The sequence below is a fragment of the Zonotrichia albicollis genome, chromosome 4 (genome assembly GCF_047830755.1).
Source record: "Zonotrichia albicollis isolate bZonAlb1 chromosome 4, bZonAlb1.hap1, whole genome shotgun sequence".
Taxonomy (NCBI): Eukaryota; Metazoa; Chordata; class Aves; order Passeriformes; family Passerellidae; genus Zonotrichia; species Zonotrichia albicollis.
This window is the reverse complement of record NC_133822.1, coordinates 32,890,159-32,908,702: the sequence shown is the minus strand read 5'-3', so window position 1 is coordinate 32,908,702 and position 18,544 is coordinate 32,890,159. Positions and strand designations below refer to the sequence as shown.

Below are 18,544 nucleotides of genomic sequence, written 5' to 3'. Positions count from 1 at the left end.
ACAAACATGCCTGTATATACATTATTTTAAAATATTATTATGAGGACACTTGGTGTTGACCCTTGTATTTAGATGGCCTAGCATTTCTCATACAAAAATTGTGACCTTTCACTAAGGAGCTCTTAAAACTTCGATTGTTTGCAATAGACTGTTGACATTTGGTAGGCGAAGCACCATCGGGGAACAAAGTGCCTTTTTATGTTCCACTAAATTAGATTCAGCTTTGAAGGAGTTATAAACTGTTAAAATGAACTAGTCTTTTTTTTCCTGCTTTCATTCTTCAGGAAAATTCTGGCATGCTACCAAAAAATAGTGCCTTCTAGTGCTGGGACCTGCTGTAACCATTGCAGCAGTGGGGACAAGAGATCACGTGTTAGGAGCAGTGGCAATGGCTGCAGCAGGGCCTTGAAGAGCCACATGTCCTTCTGTCTCCCAGCTCTGCTTTCCTTCAGGGAATTTCAGGGAGCAGGAAACCCCTCTCCAGCAAGCCTCCATTCAGCAGTCAGCCCCCATTGTCTCTGCTCTCTTCTCCCAGGGAGGTCCTTCCCCTTGCCTCTTCAAACACCCACAAGTCCTGGGTGGAAAAGAGACTGGGGCAGTTTGCATGGGTGGAAGTAGCCCATTGCAGTAGATGTCAAGCCTGTGTTTGCTGTGACTGCAGGCTCTTAATTCTGTCATGTAGGAAACACTGTACCTCCACCATCTCCTGGGCAGGGAGGGCCATGCCCCCTCTTGTGCAGCTCGCTCAGACCTCTCGCGTTCAGCGTCACCACCGGCGTTCAGTCAGCACAAGGAGTTAAAGGCCCAGCACAGGGTTCCTGTTGGGTGGGAGCACGAGGAGTTAAAGGCCCAGCACAGGGTTCCTGTTGGGTGGGAGCCCTGCACAGGGAGCTCAGCCCAGCAGGGCTGGCAGGCACCGCTGGCAGCAATGCCCCAGGATCCAGCCCAGCCGGCTGTGCAGAGAGGGGAGGATGGCACGGCCTAATTGTGCACCAGGAGCTGCACAGTTTGTTCTCTTTCAAGATGATTCTAATGAGGTAGAAAATGGTGATTTTTGATGGCTTTTAATATTTTGAAAATAATTTTGGCATTTGCATTTATTGAGAGCCTGGCTGTTTCAATGTGTGTGGCAAGGCTAGGCAGCTGAGCTGATCTGGCGGGGGACAGATCCTGCTCTTAGGCAGGGTGTGCTGCTTTCTGCTCCCTTTTACTTCTTTGAGCTATAATGCTCACTTACCCTTCAAGCCACTTCAGCTCAGTAAATTGTCAAAATCTTTGTATGTGTTCCTTTTCTTGGGCTGGGTTTTCACAACGTTGCTGAGCTGTATCAGCTTATCTGCAGGTGAGAATGAAAGCTGAGGCCAGCTCTGGAAGGCTGGTGAGACCAGACAAGGAAGGACAAAGGAGCAGGGACAGCCCTTCAGCAGCCACAAGCTGCTGAATTGGTTCAGCCCCAGTCATGTAACGATGCTGAGATAGTCTACCAAGAAAGCAATCATGACAATCATGACTGATTCCTTTCATGGCAGTACCAAAGCTGTATGCAACAAAGACAACAAAAAGCAATCAACAGTTAATCTCCTTTATTGACAAGCCCACACCAAGTGTGGGATAGAAATAGAAAACGTATTTTAGCTGTGATTGGCAGAGAAGCAGTCAAAAAAGGGAACCCGCATGGATCAAGCCTAAGTTGTTCAGATGTTGAAGTTTCAAGGAAGATGCATGTTTACATTAGCATTATTCAAACTTGTGTAACGTAGGATGTTGTGAATTCAATTGTTCTTGGGATGAATAGAGGATCAAGTATTGTCCTCAAACAATAGAACAGTAAAAACAACATCTGTGAACCAAGATCTCCTTTTTCAAAATGGACAAGACAAGCAGACAGAAACTATAGCTAGAACTGTTGGAAGTGTTTTGTTTGCTTGCAGACAGTTGTGGAATACTTGTTCAAGGGACTCAGCGACTTTTTGTTGCTTAACATATTCAGAGCCTCTCCTCAGCCACCATGGCTCTCTGCTGTAAATGTTCCAGGTTTTCAACTCCGGCCACAAGCCTTTTGAGAGGGGCACCAACAGAATGAGTATTATACTCATTTGACTCTGAATGCAACTGTTAAATTAAAAAAAGAAGCAAATGCTATTTTAAGAATGCTGGGCAAAGGGGAGAGTGTCCCAGTGCCTAGACCCTGTGTTCGCCATCTTTTTTAACTGTGAAACCATTCTTTATTTTCTTGTTGATCCTTCCTTCATTTGCTATCAAACTTAAATCAAAACCATGTTGATGGAAGCTTTCCTAAATAATGGAATAGGAAAAACTGATCTAGCATTTGTCTGAGTACAGTATGTATGTGTCTCTAAAATGAAGACTATTCCATATACACACTCCTAAAAATGACATCTAGATCTGTCTTTCTAGACAGCAGACATCCAGTTTGGAAGTAGAGCACTGACACTCCTGGAGGACAGAGCACCATGAGCCTCTGTTGAAGTGGTGATACTTTCACTTCTAGGCTACTGTTCTGAGTCTGGCTGCTTCAATAAAATATTTTAATAAGTTCCTAGCAAGGTGAAAGATGTAATCCATACATGGTTCCACAGAAGTGGTAGATTTCCTTCTGTACTAAATAGGGAGCTCTTTGGAACCTTTTCAATGCAGAGGTCTCCCTGAAGTCTCCAGGCTGAGGCAGAGGTCAGAATTCTATTATGTGTGATAAGCTTGCATAGGTTGTTGACCACCTACTATATGTCACAGGTTTAAGTTGAATGATCTTTTTCTGAAAAATAAACAGTTGAGAATTTTCCATTTTCATGGTTTCTGAATCTGCCATAAATTCTTTTGAAGACTTGGAGTTTTGGAAAACAAATGGAAGGAAAGAAGCTTTAGTATTTAAATTCCTTGAGGCTGGGAGTCTTATGTTACTATTCCCTCCAGAGAAACATCACTTTTAAGTTTCTCTTTGTGATAGCCACTTCAGGAGGAAGCTGAAATGTTGGATTATATGTGAGAAATATTGTTGGATATCTGAGATGAAATCATAGAACCATGTCTTAGGTGAAATAGTAGAATGAGGAAAGAAGATGGGGGGAAAGATAAGCTTCCTCAAATCCCTAAAATTCTTCTGGAGATTGTTTTTCTTCCTTTAGACTTTTGTGAGAAAACCTGGAGTTTGTGACCATGATGATCTGCATGTCTCAACCCAGGAGAACTGGGTCATGTCACTGGAATTTTATGCCTTTGCCTGTATGCTAGAAATGGAAATATTCTCACCTACCTTCTTGCTCTAAGCCAGCCCTTGCAAAAGGTAGGAAAAATGTACTGCCAAAAAATAATTTTTTTTTTCTTTTCCCTTGTCTCTCTGCAGCAATTTGGCAAAATCCTTGATGTAGAGATAATCTTTAATGAGCGTGGCTCGAAGGTAAGTCCTGTTTCTGTACCCGCTTCTCTTGTTTTGATTGCAGAGTAAAAGGCAGTTCATTGCCTAGAGAACATATTCTGTAGAGATCAGCAGGAATTAGAGTGATGGGGGAAGGGAAAAGCTATTTTAGGGACTGTCTCCTGTTCCCTCTGACTTGAGACTCTGAGCATGATCGTTTCTGGGCAGCATGTACAAGTGCTCAGAGATGCTCCTGTCTGTGGGATCAGGTTCTCCAGCCTTTTGAACAAACAGGGTCTCAGTCAGCTGAGCCTTCATACCAACACGTTTCCATTGCATTGGCAATGGCTGCCCTGTGAGGAAGGCAGAATAAGGTAAAACAGCTTTGTGTGATGGGAGGCTGTAAAAACAAAAGCTAAACTCACTCCCATCCCTGCCATTTTCATTGCATTAAAATACTTCTGTAGAAAAACTGTCATATCTCATATGTGAAAGGATTTTATATACTCTGTTTTGCAGACTTACTTGGCACTTCTGAGATACTGACCTTTCATATTTGAGATATTTGGTGCTTTAATATAAGCATCCTCATTCCACTTGTCCTGCCCCATGTGGACCTCCCCCACAGAATTTGCATTCACACTCCTATTTTCTTCTTACAGATATATTAAGAGGCAAGTTTTGTTGAGGGTTAATGGCAATTTTTATCTCTGGAGATGAGATTTCAAATGTTGCTCAGGTCAGCTGCAGAGAGATTCAGTGGTCTCTGTCCTAATTGGCAATTGGTTCTCATCATGTAACCAGTATCACCACAATGACAAATTGCTGTGATTCTCTCTCTGCCCAGGAGGTTCAGCACTGGAATAGCAGGGAGTTTTGCAGGTCAGGAGCGAGGTGCATTGCCAAAGCTCTATGGGGGAAGCTTGCACAGTGCATGTCTATACTCTGCTTGACTTAATCAATGCTAAGATTCCCATTTTCAATTAAAACAAAATTTCCCTCCTCCTCACACACACGTGTGTGCACATGTGTGCATGCACACAAAAGGTTTTGAAGTTGCAATTCAGCTAAGCAGTTTTGGTTTAGAGTCTATGCCTTTTGCTTGAATTTGAGGTCCACAGTTTTTATGGTGGCCTCTTTGCTTCAACATATATTCTGGGGTATGTTCACGTTCAGAGTCTTCTGCAAATTTCCACCCATGTTGCCCAAGATGCATTCTGAAATTCTTCAGTCCTGTATTATCTGGAAACCAGAAAGCCATTGATCTGTATACAAAAGACATGAGTTTTAGCCCTTTCGCCTCATCCTCTGTTTCTGCTTAATACCATGGTTTTCTCTTGTTTTGTTTTTTAACAAGATAGTCTGAACAAGTAAATGTCTATATGGTTTAGTTAGAGTTTTACTTCCCTGCATGGTTAAAAATCTATATGCTTTACCAAAACAATCAGCTGTGCTGAATTTGTAAATATTTATTCTGCTCTCTGCTGTTCTTTTGATATTTGTAGGCCAAAGCTACCTCTGAATTACTCTTGATTTTAGTCATTATTGTTTGGTTTTGAGAATAGCCTCTGGCCTCTATCAAATCCCTACTTGTTCACATATAATTGCAAAAGAAAGAAGAAAAATAACTGGCCTGGCAAAATGTTCTTCATATCCCACTGCCTGTGCTTTCCAGAGCGGTGTTTTCCTCTTCACACATGAACTCCACTCTCTCTCTCCCATCCATACAGTCCTGTGTATTAAACGCCCACGGCTGCCCTTTCCCTTCTAGGCAACATTGACATTGAAGGCTTTTCTGTGAAGTCTTGATTTATGACTATGAAAAGCACCTTCTTGTGCTGTTGCTAAAGCCCAAGGCTTCTGGTTTTCAGTTAAAACAAAAATTATTGCTGAAGAGTTCCTTGATGAATGTTAACCCTGAACCCTTAATAAATATTTGGAAAAAAAAAGAAAAAAAAGAGAAATGTTCTTCTAGTCTTTATTAACCATGCAGTTTTCTACTGCTTCTTTGTTGTCTCGCAGCAAAAAGCAGTTACAAAACTAGTAGCCTGTATTGAGGGTTGTCCAGAATCTGAACAGAATGAGAAAACAGCCAAAGAGTTATTTTATTGTATCATTGCATCCTTCTCACCCAAAATAATTCCTCTTTTAAAAAGAATGCAAGATTCTTCCTGCTTAGCATGAAAATGGGAGGCCCCAGTGTTTGAGTGGGGTGTAGCTGCACGAAGCACCTGGTATTCACATAATAATGGAAAAACTACAGTTTGGTGATCTGATGGTGAAGCAAAGGAAATGGATCTTTCTGGAGGCCACTCACTCACTCTTGGGTTCTTCCTACACCTTAGGAAAAAAAATCTGAATGCATTTTCCTGCCCTGTGGTTTCCATTCTACTCTAATGATATGAAACCTCTCTCTCTTCTTCTCCTCTCTCTTGGGAATCCGAAAGCAGATGCTCCTGCTGCCTGCCTTGTGCTGTGTTCTCAATGCTCCCTTCCCCTCCCTGGGTTCCTAAGGGTTGTAGTGTTTTGTGTATATGTTTTGTAAATATTTTAAAGGTACAGTGTTAAATTGCAAACTGCCCTGGGTTTGCCCCCACCCCGTGTGCCAGGGGGTTGAGCAGCGCTTTGTCCCCGCCGAGCTGTGGCGGGAGAACTCTACTGGGATCACTCCAGTGCTGTCAGTAGGAGGGACTGGAGGAGGTGTTCAGGTAGCATTCTTCATTTTGAATCCACCTGAGATGACCAGGCAGTTTTCTTTGACAGCCTGGGGAAGATCTGTCAAACTGGCTGCATCTTCAGGATCTCTGTGTACTTACAGAGTTTGGTGACCACAGAGGAAGCTGGGTGTATCCATCTCACCTCAGGTTCTTTCAGAAATGCTATTTGTTGACTTTATCACAGCAGTGTAGGAGGCAGTTAATGAGTTTTGCTGGTTCTTCTCAAAGTTATATGAATTCTTGTTTTGTAACTCGCTTTCTTCCCAGATTCAGTCTGTTTAGTAGGAATATATGGGCCCTGGTAGGCCTCACACTGCTACTGCTTCACTCTGTGTGAGAAACAAGATAAAAACTTTAAACATTCCTTGAATTACATTTTATTTTCTTGTTTAATAGAATGACGTCAGTCTTCCCTTGATGTATTTGGCTTTTTTTGCTTGCTTCCAGGAAACTAGCTGTTTATTTCATTTATCCTGTTTACCATTACATTTCTAGCTCTGACTGGTATAAGTGCCTTTAAATAGCATTCTGCCCATGGTTGCAGTTTACCATGCACTTCACTGAACCATGAATAAAACACCTCCAGAGGAAGTCGAGAGGATTCCTGCTCCTTTTGTTAGTGGAGATGCATCCTCTAGATGGGTATTTTGCCACTATTGTGCTGAATTGAACAAGTGGACATATTTGCAGAATTAATGCAGTCTGCCTGTGTAATGAGTACCCTGTGGCATTTGTAAAACTGCAGGGGAAGGGAATCCAAGCTCTTTGCTCACCAGGTGTGTACCGTGTGGCATTCCAAGATGTGCCCTCATTGACATTCAGAGACCAGGAGTATGTAAGGATACAGCAAAATCTTGGCTGAATAGGGAGTGGATTTTGGTGGTTTTGGGGTTGTTTGTAGCTTTTAAAATGGTAAGAGTTCATATTAATGCAGAGGAGCTCTTGGTTTCAGGATACTGTAAGTTTTATGTCCCTCACTGATTTCCACTTGGGAGACCCAAATCTCCAAATTCTTGTATAGGACTATAGGGCCTATAAGTGCTTCATATTTATTTTAAAAATTAGTTGTGTAGTCGGTTATGAAAGAAATTGCATCTGTTGATGTTTGAATTTATGTAAGTAAACCTTTATTAACTAAAAACTTTTGTGGAAGCTGTGTGGATTTTCAAGTTTGCAGTTAACTGTAGGTTAAGATAAGAATGTGACTAGGTTTTGATAATGGTGCCTTAAAGATTGTAAGTTTGCATGTGCATTTATTTCTGCTTTAAATGGATTAGGTACTTTGAGTTGAGGCACTCTTGTTCTGGGCCTAGTTTCCACTCAGTGGAAAGCCCCTTATTACATAAAATGAATTAGAAATCTTGTTTTCATTTTAATTCATTTTATATTTTTTTGTTAGATTTCATCAGTTGAACCAGAAATACAAACAATGTTGTTAATTCAATGAGGTTTAAAAACAATTTAAGTACTGGTGATCAGCATCACTTTCTCAGGTCACCAAATCATTTTAGGATGCCAGTTGCATGAAGGAGACATGACCAGTCTCCTTTTATTCTAGTTCATTGGTTTCATGCCTTGAAGTCTGCAATACTGAACTAAAGAGATCAATTAGTCCATACACTGAACTGATATATTTAAACTTGCAGTTCAGGCTGAAGTTTATGGTTGCGTAGTATAAGCTCATCTACTGCTTCTGTGGGAGTGCTTTTCCTGCAGTGCTCAGTTCACTCTGTAGGGAGCTGGATCTAGGTGCTAAATTAGCAGGGAGAGGAATGAGCTTGTCCTCAGTCAGTTCAGCCTGTTAAACTCATGGACCACGCAGTGAGGTCCAGGATCAGTGGAAGGGAGGAGGAGCAGCACACACTGGGGATGGCTGGGGCTGTGAAGCCCCTGTCCTGAGCTGCCTGGAGCTGCTCTGAAGCCCCAGGCTCTCGCTGCCCAGCAGTGCAGGCTGGGCTCCAGCTCCTCGCTGCTGGCCTCTGCCCCCTCTGCTGTTTCGCAGCAGGGATTGGCAGTGGAACAGCTCAAGCTGGATTGTGCAAATGATAGAGTTTAAAAATAGCCCTGCAGGTTTTTTTTGAAGATACACTTGCTTTTTTTTTTAGTCAGGTTAATTTCTGCATGTGACTCACCAGATTGCACAGGTACATGGATAGGTTCTACGTGTGTACGTACCTTAATGCAAAGCATGGCACAGGGGCTGGGAGGAGCTGGAAGAGCTCCTGGAATGGTGGCAGCTTGGTTTCCACAGATGTTTTCACCAACATGAAGGGTGCATTTGTGTGTGTTACTTCAATAACTTGTTTCTGGGTTTTGTGCTGTGTTGCTGTTGGCGCATTCAGTCCTGCTCATCTCAGGTGGATTATAGCTGAAACCCTCCTACTCTTTCCAAATGCCTTGGAAACAGGTAGCCTAAACTGCTGCCTTTTTGGCAAATTTTTCAGGCTTCTAAAAGTTTATTTTGAAATAAGGGGAAAAAAAAGAAAAACCTTGGTTAGAAACAAGTACAGCAGCAGATAACAGCGAGGCTGATTGCTGGCTGCATGTTCCAGTGGTACAAGGCAAAGACGCTGCTGCTGAGGTGACTGGTCTAAACTCCATGACAAATGAAGGGTTAACAATGCATGGATTTCAAGGGGCTCTGTTTAGTTTTCTTTGGTTTTATTTCTTTTTTATTTTACTTTATTTTATTTTTGTTGTTGTTTTTTGTTTAATTTCTGTGTTCTGGCCACACCCAGGAGAACCGTCTGGTTTTGATTTCTCCCTTTACGGTTACATGGTAAATTTTCTTTCTCATTCTTCAGAGATGGAAACGTTCAAATACTATATATATATACATTTATTATTTTTTTCACTGCTCATCATGTTGCTTGTTATTTATTGCAGAATCTGAGGCCAGACTAAAAGGGTGACAGTTACTCGGTCTCTTCAGGCCCTTTCAATAAACCTTTGGGTAAAAAGGGATTAGTCTGGTACTGCAAATTTCTCACCACTCCTAAAAATGTTTATTGGAATTTAGTGTTCGCTGGGTTAAACTTAACTTATCTTCTGCATGGGAGAAGTTAAACTTATTTTCTGCATGGGAGAAGTTTGTGGCAGTTGCTGGTGGGGAGGAATTGTTGAAAATTTCAGCCTTGTTATCATAACATGATTAAACTCAAACTATGTCTATAATCTAAATTTTAGAAAACCTAAGTATTGTTTTCATCTAGGATCTTCCCTTCCTCTGGCTCCATACCTGTTACTATGGAGCAATCCAGTACCTGCTATAAAGCTAAGCTGGTAAATATTGGATACCTGCCCCATCTTGCTTTGTTTCTTTTTTTTTTTTCTTTCAAGGTCAAGACACCCTTGCTGAGGGAAAACTGAAAAGTGTTTGTTGCATATGTATTTAGGTACAAATTAACCCCTATTCTTTACAGGTCATCTGTGAGAAGGAATAAAAAATATATGTATGTTATTTTTTCTCTCCCACTTCAAAAATGTGTGTATATATATCTAATTGCTAGTTTTTAAACCTAGAAATAACAAGAATGTCAAGTGTGGCTCACCTGTTTTTCCTGATGAAAATTTGAATGTCTAAGAGATGCATTAATATGACAAACCAAGAGGACACAAATACTAACTGCCATAGTCAACTATGTAAAGTATTAATTCAGCATTGACACTAAATGGTGCTCAACAAAGAGTTGTACAAGCTAAGGGCTGATCTGTCAATAAAATATGCTTAATTAGTTATGTTGTTCTGAGTCAGATTAATTCTGGTTTAATTCACATTGTTAATTAATTCATATAGTCTGCATGTGGATCGTATGCTACCTTGAGTTAACTTAATAAAAATACTGAAAATTCCTACTCAGTTTAAAGATATTTAATGATAATGTAGTTTTTAAAAATCCCATACAGACTTTACTAATTGCAAACAGATGTGAATTAAAATAGTCTTAGTTTGATTCTAGCTTGTACAGATTAATGTCTAAAGAATTACTTTCCATCTGCACTCGAGTTTTCAGTTCACATAATCACTGAAGACATAAATTTCATTTGTTCTCCACAGGCTTGTCTAGAACAAACAGAAATTTTAATGCAAGAAGAGAAGAGGGAAGTAGAGATTCCTGTTGCAGTCTTTACCTCCCCTCCTCCCCCAGCCTTTAAAGGATGTTTTTTCCCCATTATACAGAACCAGAGGGAAAGGTGTTGCTCTTTTTCTCAGGCTTACCTTTCTCTGTAGGGGCTCTTTAAAGCAGGCACAGTACTCTATTCCTTCATAATCAGCTGTGCTGCTACACCCCCCACATCCTCTCAGTTCTCTGCAACATATTTGAGAGTTATATGCAGTTGGGCTGTTTTATTAGCCCCTGTGTCTTGTAGCTCTGATTTTAATTCATTTAAACAGGGAGCTTCTATGCTGTTCTGAAACAGCAGTTTGTTATTTATATAGTTCTTTATTTATAGCTGGAGAAATTAAATTATCTGAAGCTTTAGATTATTGGGTTGGAGCCCAAAGGAGCACTTTTGTTGATCTCAGCATCGCAGTACTGGCTAAGATCCTTTATTATTGCTGTTTAGGGGGGAGGGAAACAAGTAAACCTTCCCCCTCAAAAAAACAACAGCCACCACCCTGCATTTTACAAATTTGTGGCAGTTTTGTGCTGGAAACCTAGCTGTGGATGATAAAGGCCAGCTTGTCACTTAAACAGCTTGGGCTGTTCAGATTAGTGTTGTAAAGACCTTTAAAAAGCACTTGAAGAATAATAGCTTGCTTGTGTCTTATTGCTAACAATGCTTAGAAATCAAGATGCTATCTGTTTTTTGGGCTGTCCAGTCCAAATACTTACTGATTCCAAGGTGCATGAAGGAGGTTGCCTGCCTAGCATGCCCCGCTTCCCTGACAAGCATAGCTGTACATCACTCTCATCACCTCACTCTTCAGTTAACATTCAGAGGGCGTTTCCATTGCATCAAATATAAGCTTTGTTGTTCTGCTCCTGAGGGTACTGGAGCCAGTGGAAATTACTCTCTGTACATTAAAGCAGTATTTGCTTTATACCAAGCCACAGGAGCCAGTTGTTACTGTTGTTAAAATGTCCTGAAAGCAGAATGCAACAATGCTTTTTGTTTGGGTCCACTCTCTCTAATGGCATGAAGAGTATCTCATCACAGTTGTCTGTATTAAGATGCCATTTGCTCCTAGTTAAAATCCTAATTCATTTTGTCATGTTGGCTCTCTCTTAATGTCAGTGCACTCAGCTCTGTGGAAGGAAGCATGGTCTCTTACCCTGCCCTGTTATACCACTGCATGAGCTGGCAGCAGGATGAGCATGTGTAGGACAGGCATGTGTTCCTTGTGCCTTCATGGGTGTGGTAAACCTGAATTTATCTAACTAAAGTGACATTTTGGCAGTCCTTGAGCCTTTGTGGTTGCTCCAAGCAGGGCATATAGATTTTTCTGGGAATTTTGTATTCTAACCAGGCAGAGATCTGTTGCTATCCACAGTGCAGAGGTTGCCATCTCAGAACACAGCTGAGTAAGATGGGTAGCAGAGGGTCAGTAGTGTCATACAAAACCTGCCTTGACCAATGAATCAATATTTAGGTGTTTGGATTTACAGTCAAGTCCACCACAGTACTCAGAGATAAGAATATTCTGGAACTACAGTATGCGATACTCTAAATCTTCACATTAAAAATGCTTATTTTATGGTGCCTCCTGGAAGCCTTGCTTACTTTCAGGGCCCCATGTATCATTGGGGAAGTTACAGGCTTAGGAGTAGGCATGAGCTGTGCCCTGAAGAGCTTAGAAGGGGTGCTTTACAAAGAGCCCTTCCTTTCAACAGTGTTCCAAGGTAGGTAATTATTACTGTCTCCATTCTACAGGTGGGAAAAGTAAGGTTCAGCGTTTGATTTGCCCAAAGCTTTGCACAATTCCTGGTGCCAGGCATGAACTCCGGTTGCTCAAATGCTCATAGCAGTTTCTCAAGGGAACAAAGTGCTGCTCAGTGTCGATGCCTAGTACTGTGTCTGGAGCAGACGGGGGTCCTACAAAATTTGTGTGTTCGTTAAGAGGGGAGAGAAGCCCTACTTGGGCTTACCCAGCTTGCCTATGTCAGAGCAGGGTTTAGTGTTTTTAAACAAAAAACTAAACCAAACCAAAATGAAAAATTGTCTCGAGTAACTTTGTACTTCTTTTTTGGTCTGGCCTCAATTGCTTTTATGTTTTCTTTTTTTTTAAATTACTCTTATTATTCTTATTATGATTACAGTTCCTTTTTTATTGATTTTAATTTCTTTCATTTATGAAACATGCATGAACCAACAATGTGACTCTAGGAGGTTATTGCTGAGTTGTGCTGATGTCGATTTCATACTGTGATATTTTTTCTCTATTTACCTAGAGATCAGTATTTCAATATATAACGATGTGCATGTTTTCCCCCCTTCTCCCGCTGCATGCAGGGATTCGGGTTCGTAACTTTCGAGAATAGTGCTGATGCAGACAGGGCCAGGGAGAAATTACACGGCACCGTGGTAGAGGGCCGTAAAATCGAGGTGCATGTCTTCAGTAATTCAATTTCTTCTTTATATTTATTCTTTTGATTTCTTTTTGTGTCTTGCCTCACTTATTTCACATTTGGATCCCAGTCTCGTGTGTGCGTGTGTGTTTGTCTGTGTCCTTCACCTCCCTGCACTGAAATGTATAGAAGTTTACACTCTTTACAGAATATTTTTATTGTTGTTTTGGGTTTTTTTTTCCTTTTCTTTCTTCTTTTATTAAGTTTTATTCCTGCCCACTCCAAGTTTTTGCCCTTCTGCTGTCTTGATTTTTCCTTTGCTTCAGTTTGCAAGGCTCCGATTTCCTGTTACCAGGCCTGAACAAAACTAACTGAAAGAGTACTGTCCAACTTCTAACTGTGTCCAAAAAAGAAAGCAGGGGGCCAGCCAGTATCCTCTCTTTCCTCTGAGGCCAGTTCTCCTCCATGCAAGTGTGAGATGATGCCTGTGGGAGGGGTGGGGACACGTGGGGCAGCAGCCCCAAGTGGGCTGTGCTATGTACACTGCTGGTTTCTTGATCAGCCCATGGTCAAGAAAAGGTTTGGTGAAAGCTAATCCTAAAAGTCTGCTAGCTCTCGCCGCCAGAGAGGGAAGGGTTAATGTTGGCTGGCCATCATGGCCATATGTTGGGCCTGTCTGGTGTTGACCAGTTCGGTGTTCCACTGTGTTGAAGGCTAACTGGCATCATCCCTCTCTCCTTCTTTCTTTAAAAAAAACAAACACAAACCAAAAAGTACAAATATTGAAACAAAAAAGCCACCGTTTTTGAGTAAGATGTCTGCATATTTTGCCTTTTTTTTTTTTTTTCTGTTTTGTTTTGTTTTTTTATTTCCCTTTCCGATGGTTTAGCGTTTAGGGCCCTTCACTTGACTCACTCTTTCCATGGTAACTATACACAATGCTGGCGATGGTACGAGTTGGCGGTAAGTGAAACAACAGTGCTAGAGAAGAAGCTTTTTCTTTTCTTTTTTTTTTAAATTTTTCTTAAAATTACAAAAAAATTAAGAAAGAAAAAATCCATCTGCCATCTCACATTAACACTACGAAATGTGATTTGACTTGTTGTCCCCACCCACCTCCTTCCCCTTCTCCCCCTTTTATTTTCAATGCTGTTGAGTAATGCCGCCTGGACTTTGGATGTACATATTGTTTTGTAGCAGTCTGAGCTGTTTGATTACTGACTTCATGGTGATTTCCCCTTGCACATCTTACTCAGAGTTACTGAACTCCAGTTTGGCTGGTTTTTATTAATGCACCCATATCCTCTTCTCTCTCTTCTGCCCCTTCTTTCTGCTGCTCTTTCTATCTGAGACCTGTTTGTAGCTGTTATTGTTTTTCTCTCTTTTTCTTTCTGCCCCCTCCCCAGTTTATTTCTTTACTAAGTTAAATGCAGCTGTTGGTCTCTTTGCTGACTGGTGGTTTCTGATTGGTTCTGGCAATTTTTCCTTTAAGTGCTTGTGTTGCACTTTGCTGTAGCAGCTGATTTCAGGCACTCGCTCCATCTAATGATTGTCTGTGAGACCCTATCCCCTCACTCCTCCCCTCCCCACCCTTTGAATCAATTGTGGTGTGTTTTTTTTCTTTCTTTTTTTTATCTGTGTGTGTTTAACTGCATGCTCTCAGTCTCATCATTGTTGTTTCCCATTCTTTCTATTTTAAATGTGTAATGTTTCTATTGTTTTGGGTCTGAAACAAGAGTAAAATGTAGCTCTGGACTCCTCACCCTGTGTATGCCCACCATCCATACATCTCAAGGGCCTGAGGCAGCTTCTATTTTGTATCCATTTTTTTTCTTCTTCACCCTGGCCTTCGTTCCCATTGGGCATGTGTTTTGATAAATTATTGATGATTCATAAAGACTTCACCGTCCTTGCAAGAGCTTTGAGGCTGACACGGGGCTGCAGTAACTTGGCTTCCAAACTGGTCCATCTTTTCTTTATCAGCACCATCTCTGCGGTAACACCCCACTTGCTTGAGCAGTCAAACCGCTTGGAACTGTGCAGAGCTCTGTAAAGAGGGTGGAGGGCACAGTAAGCCCAAAAATGATCCAGGTCTGCTGCTATGTAATCTTTTTGTTCCATGAGATTTGTGACAAGGAAAAAATTATCTGGAAAAAGATCTGAAAATGGTGGGTGTAAATCAGAATGTAGATCATTTAAATGTAGATCATTTAAAGAGTTGGTGATGTTCCAGAGATTTTCTTTGTGAGTTCAAATCTAATGCTGAGGGACTCCAGGCTACCTTTTTCTACTCAAGTGTTCTGCCAGTGACCTGCTGGGCCCCAATTCCAGCTTGAGCTTGGGAAACAAGTCAGCTTGTGCATCACCTGGTTCGGTTCCCCTGCCCTGGGCTGCAGAAATTATTCCTGCCTCTCTAAGAGAACCTGGACAAAGCATCTAGGGTTGTGCCCTTTTGATCACTGAGCTGTAAATAATCCCGTGCCTAGGGATGGCAGGGTGGTGGAGAATCTGCACTTTACTCTTGTTGGCCTTTTGTTTAATGCATAATTTTAAAATGCCACGTTTAGCTGTAACTTTTATAATTAAATGGCAACTGTTAAAAGTAATTTAAAGATTGCATTAATGTAAAATTAGCTGTTTAATTTTATTTTGCTCAGAGAAGTATAGTGTGTATGTGTGTGTGTGTGGTATCTGAGAGTTTTTCACCATTTTCCCTAACGTTCTGTGCTTCCTTCCCTCTCCTCCCCCTCCCCTTTCTTACTTTTAGGTTAACAATGCCACTGCGAGAGTGATGACCAATAAGAAGATGGTCACACCTTATGCAAATGGTAAGAGAGACAGTTTGTACTAGTGATGAGCTGAAACGTTTGAAGAAAGACAAAAGGGAAAAGTCATGACCTCTCCTCAGGACCAAAAGGAACCAATAAAAGCTCACAAACTCTAATTTGTATCATTATACCATTCAGTATAACCCAAAAAGTGTTTGTGGAGAATACCATTTTCCAGTTGGAGAAGTGGGGACAGAAAGAAGTAGGGACATGCCCCATGTGGCTAAGATGGGTGAAGGTGCCAAGAGCCAATGGGTTGCCTGCCCTACTGCTGCAAGGTGACTCTGTATGGTGGGATGTGCAGTACTCCTGTGTCTCACTCCATCACATACATACCTAAATATGAATGCAGAAACATAACTTAAGATGCTTAATCTAAGTCATTAGCTTAATAACTTAAGATAGCTCAGTTTAGGTTCTATCTGTAAAAGTAAAGCTGTCCTCAAGCAACCAGCAAAACAGAGCCTTTGCACTGCTTGTTTGCTTGCTTTTTGTTTCAGACTGCCTGTATTCAGTGAATTTTCCAGTGAACCTAAACAGAGAAAGACCAAGTTGTTTGGGTAGTGAGGAATCCTGTTTGATTGGGATATCTTGGTGGTTCTCTGTGAAGTCATTTTACTTCATAGGCATATATAGCATAAAAAGTGATTCTCCCAGCAGAATGCTGCTTTGATAAAGATTTTGAATCTGAGTCTTTCTCTTGAAACGGGCAGCAAAGTTCTTTTCAGTGTGAAAATGTTCCCAAACAGTTTCTTCAAGGCAGGAAGCTGCATACAGGTAGTAGCTGGTGTGACAATCTGTTTTGATTACAAAGTAAGACTCCAAACTCAGAAGATAAAAATTCTTTATGTTGCTGTGCTGCCAACTTACTGAGTGGTCCCTTCAAGTAAATCTTACCTTGAGTACAGAACTGGGGAAACATAGCCAAGCAAAAGGCTTGGGACTGTGGGTCTCACAGTACCTGGAAGGAACTAGGAGATTTTGTAGCAAAAGGCAAGGCATCCATGGTACATTGTCCTGAAAACAAGAGCAGAAAATGTCATGTATGTGACTGTTTGGAATGAAACTTGGCTTACTTGTGAAAGTGATAGCGTACAAGAATATTTTGCTTTTGCAGTCAGCAGTTTAAAGCCAGCTTTAAAGCTATGCAAATAAATTTAGTATTAGACCAGGCTTAAGGAGTACTGGCAAGTATGGTTGTACAACTGTTATTAAATTTAAGAGTTGACAGTCCTCTTGTTGCCATTACTGGAGTATTTTGCCATCAAGGTGACCAGTGCAGCAGCAGTGTGCCTGTACTTGCAGAGGGAGCCTGCACTGCATCTGTCATTGACACTCTGCCAGCAGGTGAAGGTGTGGGGGTGACGGGGTGCAGTTCTCAGAGTTGTTCATATAGCTTCTAGAGTGGTTAGAGGTGTTAGAAGTTCAGCAAGTGGACCAGGGCTTCAAGACAGAGGAAGTGTATAGATTTATTTAAATAAAAATGCCTCTGTGATTGCTAGCTGAACAGCTGAGATCTTTCCTGAGAGGAATGCTTTGTGGAAGCCAACCCAGATCACATTGTTAGCTTTATATTTCTTTTCTCCCCCATTAGAGAGATGGAGGGGGAAAAGACAGGTTTCTAGATGTGACTGGACATATGTACCAACTCATACCCATACTTCTTTAAGCTCTATTCTCTTGTAGGTTTTATCTTGATGATTTGCAGTTCTTGTCAATTATCCAGATTATATTGAAATAATTTCTCTGTGAAGGCTTTCACCTGAAAAGCAGCATAAAGGAGAGAAATACTGAAATAACAGTGAGGAGAAAGTGTGAGATGAATAGAATGATTTTTTTTTTTTTAATGAACTATAGTTGCGTAATGAAGTTAATGAGGAAATTCAGACGCTGTTGCTTTTTAGCAGATCCCTTGCAGATGAGAGAAGGGTGCTTTGAGAATTCAAGGCTATAATTTGACTTGCCTGAGATGACAGTCTGGGCCAGTGGCTGTAGGGAGGGCTTGTATCTGCAGTGTTCCCAGTGAAAGTAGGGAGGAGCTGGCAGCAAGGCTTCCACAGGGAATGCCAGGTCACACGGTGCTCGTGGCAAATACGCATATAAGGTAGTTGGCATTCCCACAGCAGTGCCTCTGCCTGCTGCAGGTCAGTTGATGTTTTGCTGTTCCCTCCGATACAGTGACCTAGAGCTTGACGTTAGGAGAGGGCAGTTGGCCTCCATCTACACCAAGGGGGATTGAGGCGAAGCAGAAATTGGAAAGAGCTGTGCATGTGAAGCTGGGGCGCATGCAAGAGACCATTCCCCCTACCCACGCTGCCCGTTCCTTCTCTTGGTGTAGATTTTGGCATTCACTGCAGTCTTTGTTGTTTCAGGTTGGAAGTTGAGTCCTGTGGTTGGAGCGGTGTACGGCCCTGAGTTATATGCAGGTAGAGCTTAAGTAGACACTTCCACTTCTGCCATTTAACTGCAGTGGTGTTTGTTTATGTTCTTAATCTGCTGTTTCTTTATAACCTTTTTACTGTTTTGTTTTTGTTTTTTATTCTTTTTTTAATTAAATTAGCATCCAGCTTTCAAGCAGATGTCTCGCTGGGCAATGATGCTGCAGTGCCCCTGTCAGGAAGGGGGGGTATTAACACTTACATTCCTTTAATCAGTAAGTAGCCCCCAATGGCCCCTGTACTGTTACTGTGCTTGAGTTAATGATGACCTGTTACCCTTCTTCTCTCCAGTCTGTATAATATATACTTGAAAGGATGGGTCACACTGGGAATGAGTTTACCTTGAGCCATAGTGTGCAGTTGCTGTAACTTGTTCACCTGCAGTGTCTTGCTGTACTGCTGAATGGGTCCTTCTGAATGACAAGGAGGCTGCAGAACAAGGGGAGGGTGTGTGTGAGGAATGGGCCATTCCCTTGCTCCCCTCCTTGTATTGAAATGGAAGAAACCTAACAGACAAATCCCTAAAGTACATATTATACAAGCTGCTGAACCACGGGTCTGCAGGGCCCCTAGTGGCATGCACCTGGATGCATGCTGGGTTGGGATTGTGCCCTGGGACTCGTTCCCTGTCAGTATCTGTTTATGACGTGTTTGCAGATGTCTCTGAGGTTTT

The 18,544-nt window shown here is 41.6% G+C and overlaps 1 protein-coding gene across 18 annotated transcripts in view; it reads left to right on the top strand.

Annotated features, from left to right (window-relative positions):
• RBFOX2 (RNA binding fox-1 homolog 2) overlaps window positions 1-18,544 on the top strand; it is a 170,484-nt gene that overhangs the window by 129,705 nt on the left and 22,235 nt on the right. For 14 of the 18 annotated variants that reach the window (XR_012579996.1, XR_012579997.1, XR_003380731.2 and 11 more), the window contains 5 exons: window positions 3,365-3,418; window positions 12,550-12,642; window positions 15,373-15,433; window positions 17,806-17,859; window positions 17,994-18,086. Coding sequence is in view for 15 of the 18 variants with exons in the window: in XM_026794539.2 (XP_026650340.2) it covers window positions 3,365-3,418; window positions 12,550-12,642; window positions 15,373-15,433; window positions 17,806-17,859; window positions 17,994-18,086 (355 nt within the window). In the remaining 3 variants the exon portion in view is untranslated. The remainder of the gene's footprint in view (window positions 1-3,364; window positions 3,419-12,549; window positions 12,643-15,372; window positions 15,434-17,805; window positions 17,860-17,993; window positions 18,087-18,544) is intronic. The other 4 variants (XM_074539325.1, XM_074539326.1, XM_026794542.2 and 1 more) reach the window with 3 other exon arrangements.